The 7,694-nt window shown below is 41.6% G+C and overlaps 1 protein-coding gene across 1 annotated transcript; it reads right to left on the bottom strand.

Moving 5' to 3' along the window:
• Window positions 1-4,115: 4,115 nt before the first annotated feature.
• On the bottom strand, window positions 4,116-7,064 carry GCNT4 (glucosaminyl (N-acetyl) transferase 4; the record flags this gene model as incomplete). The annotated part of the gene is made up of 2 exons (XM_084224989.1): window positions 6,937-7,064; window positions 4,116-5,484 (listed from the first exon to the last, which is right to left on the bottom strand). Exon 2 carries the CDS (start codon window positions 5,481-5,483, stop codon window positions 4,116-4,118), a length of 1,368 nt encoding a protein of 455 aa, XP_084081115.1. The 5' UTR covers window position 5,484; window positions 6,937-7,064.
• Window positions 7,065-7,694: the final 630 nt, after the last annotated feature.

Genomic DNA, 7,694 nt, shown 5'->3' with positions numbered 1-7,694 from the left:
CTACCAAAAGCTTGCCACACACTTTCCTACTTGAAAAAATGCCTCATACAAAGGTTTGTGGTTTTTGCTTTCTCTGTTTTCTAAAAAAGACTGTTATTATAAAGATGAGTATCCCTTAGCCATAGAAAATGAAAGAGTTATGTAGCTCTGAAGAAACAGGACCAGGATAGAGCATGTGACTGTCAGCTTGAAATACTAAACAGCACTGGGGTACCTTCAGTACAGATTTACTGCATCTCAGCAACAGATCACATCGTTCTGAAGTATTGCTTCCATGAGTGGAAATTATCACCACCAAGAACAACCCAGGTTCTGTAAAAGCATCGAGTTAAAACAGATATTACACCTGAAATAAAACTCAAGGTCACACTGTAAACACACATTAGTGCGCCACATATACTCCCCATTTGCTGCCCAAATACTGGTTTTCTTATGTTTATACATTCTGATTTAAATGCCACAGGAATGACACTGTAGTCATAGAAATACTCAACAGGCCAAGTCTGTTTTAATTACAATTACAGATTGGAGTCTAATTCCTAGTCTTGCCTTTCATATCCTTTTATTCCCATGCCAAAGAAAATATGTAGTGAGGCATTTATGTTGGTATATATTATCCTCCGGATTACATGTCTAGCCTAATAAATTCATTAACAAGACAAGTGGTACAAACGTTGGCTCTGCATCTCTTTCACTAAAGCTCATTATTTCCTTTTCTTCCTTTCTTAATTTGTCTGTGTTGGAATGCATTCAGCACTTTTGCTGTTTTCAGACACTTAATAAAATGGTGGGCTGGACATGTACACCAGTGCTGACAGCCAGGAGCAGTCCTATTGCCCTGCTTATGCATCCTTCCTGAATGGGAAAACCAGGTCAACTGATAGTCCAGATTCTTCATGTGACCATCAGAGTGCAGGGTGGGTGGAAGAAGGACAGCATAGTGCTTCTTCAGCAGAACAAATACAGAAAACACCAGTATGTGCAAATGTATGTGCACTTCAAATTTGTGAAATAACTTACAAGGCGAATCTCTCAGAATTGAGGAAAAGAATGAAGAGGAAAAAACAAAAAGGAAATCTAAGCTTTACTAAGGAAAATAAAACCAAATAAACAAACAAACAAAGAAAACCACCAAAAAAACACCCCCAACAAACCATGTGAGAGCAGGTAAGCGCCTGTAATCTAAGTTTCAGCCAAAATAAAACTTCTTGATTTGCCATAAACTCGGTTCAGCCACTTTCCTCACAGAAGGTTTGTGCATCATGCCTTGGGTCCAGCAATGGCAGACCTACCCAAGTGAAGAGCAGTGATGATGAGGATGTTACCCACCCCTGCAGTCTGATCACTTAGCTGTGATCCAGGCATCAGTATGGCAACACTGCTGAATGCAAAGCCAAAAAACAGAGAGAAAACTATTCAGAAGTTACGACACTTACATTTTGACTGTTCTTTTCTTTGGAAACAATGGAAAATATTCCTCCTTCCTTAGAGATCTGCAAGAGTCCCGGGAGAACGCAAGAAACCCAGCTCAAATTCAGTGCTGATCCTGTTGTAAGCAAGAGGCTTGGACTACAGGATCTTCCAGCCTCACCAATCCAATGACTGACTTTTGACAACTGCCTTCATACAACCTTGAATAGCCTGGAAAGCTGCTTTCAGAACTGCAGAAACATCTAGAATTCGCTGGAAAATCAGCACTTCATAAAGGTGCAGCCATGTCTGTGCACTGCCCACTTCCTCACCCAGCCAACAAGTGGCTGAGGCTGCCTCACACGGCGCCACATCCGCCTCCACTCCTCCACCACCTCGGAAGAACGAGGTGCCTTCTTCCAAACTAGTTAAATGACAGGCATCATTAAAGCCAATTCAATTAAAATAGCACAAAGTTGCATGTTGATTAAAATCACACAGTGAGGTTTAATGGGCTGGTGCATTATTTTTATAAACCTATGGCAGATCAAACAACTACAATTGAACCCAAATGGGTATATGTGTACATACATACATAAAGCCAGTTCAAATAAATACAAAATTTCAAATATATCAATTTATGCGTACAGAAGGCTGTAGCTTGGCCCTCTGGGATCCTAACATTCTCTTTTATTAACTTTTTTACCACAGGAGGACTCTATTTTACATGCAAGCACTAATACATGAATCTGTAAATACTACCAATATTTAATTTTCTACAAAATCCATCAGGTCAGGACAGCATTGAGTAGACAGGGCATGTCACTGAAGTATGCAACACAGACTTTAAAAATAATCCCCATTTTTTTCAGAAACAGTACATTTAAGAAATACTTGACCTGTGCAGCCACAGACTCCATAAACAGTTTTGTGGATAACAAATTATCCACAAAATAAGTTAACACTAAATAATTAGTATTGTGCAACCAAACCCACAACACCCACAGGTTTCAAAGTGCTTAGCAAGACAATAGAAGATTATGGTTCCCATTTTACAATGGGAACAGTTGAAACAGAAAACTCAGGTGGCTTGTCTGAGAACTTACTGAAAATCATTGTCACAAATGCGGAAAAATGCCTGAGAATCCTGACTCTCAAACCAGTCTTGAGCCACAAATGACTTCACTGTGACTAAATTTATAAACAAAATCTCAGACTAAAAAGCAGCTTGGTTCTTTCAGCTCAAGTAAGGAACAAAGACTTCTCATTGATATGAGATATGGTCATTACAGCAATCTGTAGATCAGTAAGACCAGATACAGATATCCCAAAGTCCCTCAAGCGGAAAGGTCCCTTAATAAAAGACAGGTGGCTAGAAAGAAGACAGTGGCATGGAGAAAGCTAAACCCAAGGATCCACTGGAACCACCAAAACTGAACTTGTGGCAGGGCAGCACTCCAGGGAAACCCCCAAAATGCCAGCAGCATTTCTGATTTGCAGAAGTTTCTGCAGAGACCCCTGCACTTGCAAACACTTCCCTCATGCTGGAGTGTGGGAAGCCCAGCTACGAGAAGGCTCCTGAGCCATTTCACTCCTAGGAGGCCTGGCAGGGCCATGGCAAGCAGGGGCTGTAGGAGAACTCTTGCTCCACAGCTGAACCAGGGCCCTCTCAGGCACCTGTCAGCCTGGGAACATGGTAGTGCACAGCCACGGGACTTGCACAGAAATACACTTAATGCAGGGTCTTCATTTCTGTCATATGGCTATTATGATTACTGCTCAACTTTGTGTGCTCAACACTTCAACAAAGCACCACACTGCTGAATACCAACTGGAAATAGCTCTGTGTGTAGGGATACTGTCTCAAGAGGACTGGGATTTCACATGAAGATATTCCTACAGGCAGAGACAGAAACCAAGACTGACCTCTTTTGGCACGAATACCTGCCCCACGTGGCTGCAGAGACTGCCCTTAGGGCACGCTTGTATTCTGCACAACTGTGTGCACTCAACAGTGCACAACCATCCCAACCAGCTTTCACTGTTTGTGAAACCAACAGTGTTGGCACACACCTGATCACACGCTTTGCAGAAGGAAAAGCAAGGCGCAGGTCAGCTGTGAGAACAGCGGTACGCACAATGCAGCATATAGCGATCTTCTTTCCCTTGTATCATCCAGTCATGCTCACTTTGCACAGATCTATGCAGCTCTCACAGACGAGAAGTGTGGAACTTCAGGCGGGGTCACATGGCTCTTTTGGGGTTCATGCTGATCTCTTGGTTTTTTCTGTGAGATGGGCACTTGCAGTTTTCTTGAGGTAGCAGATACAGAGGTCTTCCCTTTATTCCTTTAATAAAAGCAAAAGTGGAGGAAAAGAGGACAGGCAGACAGAAGTGCTGAAGTTTCTTATGAAAGATACAAACACACTTGAAGTAAAATACATTTCTGAAATACTCCACTGGGACAGAGAGCACAAGAGCCTCCAAAAGCAAACTTCACCATCTCAGAATCACCCTGAAGACAATTACAGGTTTAATGTGGCAAAACAGTTAATCAGTGAGAAATTACTTTACATAAATAAATAGCCAGACTCTGCAGGGCCCTGGATGTTATCTAGAATGGAGTTTTTCCTCCCTGCCATCCTGCAGCAGGTCAAGGCAGCAGGACTGCAGGTGCTGTGCACACAGCAGAGAACACAGTGCTGCTATGTCAAGGCATTCGGAGAACTTAAGTGCAGAAAGTGCTCGTCAGAGGACAAATGTACCCACTCCTTCTGTTGTTCTGCCACCTTTTCTGCCAAGCATTTTACCAGGACAGGATCTACTTTGGAGTCAATCTTGTTGGCAAACCAGTGTCCATAATTCAGAAGCCATCTCAATTCTCCTGCCCCATAGATGCAGACGCTGCGAAGGTGGGTACCAGTGCACGGAGGATACAAATAGTCTTCAAGATAATTCCACTTCACCAGACGGGTTTTGCTTTGTAAGTCTGTTACATCCTGGGATGACCTTGGAACTTCCCCAGGGACCCCGGGGACACGTACAAGAGTCGCCCAGAAATGTTCATCTGGAGAGTATGTGTCCCTTGACCACTCAAAAAAATCTTTTGCAAGTGAGCTTTCAAGGGTATACTGAATAAATTCTCGGCTCAAAACAAAATAGGCACTGCCTACAAATATCTCAATATCATGAGGTGGCGGATTCTTGGAAATGTTGGTTTTTACAGGCATCTGCATGTATTCATAAGGCACTTTCATAAGTTCATAGTGATAAGTAAATCGTTCTCTTTTGCTACTGCTTGGCTTTGAAGTTTCCAGCATGTTTCCTCCACCAAGTTTCTTCAGTTCAGCGACCAACTCGAAATTTGATCTCAAAGGGAAATCCTGGCCACACAAATTGATAACATACTTCCAAGGAACTGGAGAGCCCATCAAATCAGTCAAACAATTGAAATCTGCTTGCAGACGTGAAATATGTGCATAGTCCACCGTCTCCAATTTTGATGCAATGAAAATATTTGGGAAGCATTTAGCTAGATTGTTCAAAGCAGATTTGAAACTTTTTGCAGCTTTTTGATCATAATGGATGCAGTAAATATTTTGACGACTGTACAATGAATGTATGAGCCTTTCTACCATTGCTGCATCTTTGTGAACAACCAAAGAATAGGCAATTGGAAAACTCTCCTCCTCTGGAGAAACAGGTTTTAGCTGGTATTTCCTAAGTGAACGATACACGTGACAGTCACTTGTCATTGCTACAACATCTTCATCAGCTAAATCAACTATTTCTTTTCTTCTTATCTCTAAACTCTTGCCAATTTCATGAGGATCCTGTTCATATATAGATGAACAATTAATTTCATACTGTAACTCATTTCTAGGGTACGAATATCTGTTTCTAACATAAGAAGAAGTGCTCAAGAAGTGCTCAACTAAGTAAATGCCTTTAGAGGGAAAAAAATGTCTTTCGACATGGAGGAGCTTCAGCAGTGCAATCAGCCACCCAGTAACACACAGAATCAAGATCTTCCTTTGTGAGGGACATTTGTGGGACCACTTGTGCCTCTTCATTCTGCAAGAAAAAAAAAGACATAGTGTTGCTTTAAATCAGAAATCATCTCTGAAATCATTAGAGACCATTCCAATCTCTAAGAAATATATGTGCACACCAGTCTGCCTACAGCATAAATAACACCTTATTAGGAAGGCCACTGATAATCTCTAGTTTCTTCCTAATCATAATTTAAAAATTTCATTCCCCTGAATTAGCTAAGTGAAAGCAATAAACCAGATGATTTCCAGACAAATAAGAGTATCATAACAAGACTCCCATTATTTTTTTTCCAAATCTTTTTAAAATTTCTAATGAGCCACAAACTGAAATACAGCAAACCCTGGATTGGCAAAAACATTACTGTCATCCGTGTGAGTAGGAAGGATTGTTTATTTTCCTGAGTAACTACAAGGCATTCAACAGGAGCAGCAAAGGGATGTCTAGTAAGTCTGTAAATAATGTGTGCCTAATGGTAGATATTAGTATTGTTTTTAAAAGGAGCATGAAACTGAAAGTTTTAGTATTCGAACACTGAATTCCTATTATCACAAACACTGGAGCTGGCTCATTAAGATGTCCAAGGGGAAATTAATTTCCTTCCTATCCTGTGCCAACAGGACCTGACAAGCCCCAAGTCTTCTTTCTCTCTCCAGATTCCTTCTGGAAAATACTTCTAACTTGCCCTGAAGACAGAGGTGGATAAAGCTATAGCACTTTCATATATGTATGGACATATAAAAACGTACCCTTCTGAAGGCAAAAGGGGTGGCAGTGGTAAGCAATAGTGCATCCGTCCTGCTGCCTGCCACGTGACACAACCTTGGATGGGACCACAAAAACACGTGGCCCCTCTTTATACAGCATGTTATTTAATAAAATTCCTGTGTAGCACATTAACAACTGAGGTATTACCACAATAAAAGCAAAACACAGAGATCCTCTTCCACATAGCTTCGCTTTACTGGCTGAGTGTAATCAGCACTGTTGCTATCCACAAATTAAAATTAGACCAGAACCACATAACAAATGCAGCAGTAAACTTAGCTCTACTTAGCTTAAATGAAACTCTACTTTGTTTTTAAATTGAACAGCTCCCAGTATTTTATTTTGAATAGAAGCTTTCCAGAGCACCTTCAGAGCCAATAAAATGCTGGGGCCAGCAGATGTGGCTCAGATACTTGAACATCTCACATATGTATGTAAAATGAAGTACTGAGATGTGCATTCAAATATATTGCAAGACTAACTTGGGCATCTTTAGCATTCCCTTTGATGTCAGGTCTTGCAAGCTGTAGCTACATTCAAATTGCAGCTTGTCAAGGCAGAGCTTTTTCATTTGTCTATTCTCCCTTGACTTTGCCTTTCCCTGTGCATCTTTGTCCTTAATATTTCTGTTCTAGGGCAACAGAAAGAAGGAAATGTTATCTCCTGGGGGTTGCCAGGTACAGACCAGGGTCAGCCAACACATACCTATTTCGTGGAAACCAAAGCTCAGCAACTCTCTGCAGGTTTTAGAAACGGTCTCCAGGTATGCTAACAAAGAAAAAGAAAAAACAGATCTCACAGAATCATTGAATAGTTTGAGTTGGAAGGGACCTTAAAGATAATCTCATTCCAAAATCCCTGCCATGAGCAGGGAACCTTCTCCTAGGCGTTGAATAATTGCAGGGACGGGGAATCCACAACTTCTCTGGGCAACCTGTTGCAGTGCTTCATCATCCTCAAAATGAAGTGAGACATTCATATCCCTATAAAGCCAAAAATTCCACATTCCCCCACAGCAAGCAGGTGCTTTCCTTCATCTCTTCTTCAAATTAATCCCAGCCCAATGTCTAATACGGGTTTCCCCTTTACCTATCTCCTTTATGTATCTGTGTTCCTGGAAAAAAATCACTTTTAAAAACTGCTCCTAACCAAAGGCAGGTTTTCAGTCATATGAAAAGAAGCCCTATAGAGGGGGAAACAGGTAAGCTGCCCTGGCTATTTTCTTTGGAGAGAGAAGACCTATGTGGTGTGGCCTTTCTAGGAAGCCTACCCCGTGCCTCTGCCCAGGGTCTCCCTGGCTGCCAAGGACAACACCTACCACCCCTGCCTGAACAGAGATTGCTTAAATCAAGGAGTGCATCTTCTCTTATTCTCTCCTTCAAAAAGGCGAGTCTGGAGAAAGAAAAAGTAGGGGGAATACACAACACATTCCAAACTTCTCCCTAACCTCTCTGTCTGTGTCA

Source organism: Fringilla coelebs (genome assembly GCF_963513975.1).
Source record: "Fringilla coelebs genome assembly, chromosome: Z".
Classification (NCBI taxonomy): Eukaryota; Metazoa; Chordata; class Aves; order Passeriformes; family Fringillidae; genus Fringilla; species Fringilla coelebs.
This window is presented reverse-complemented; position numbering and strand designations above follow the sequence as displayed.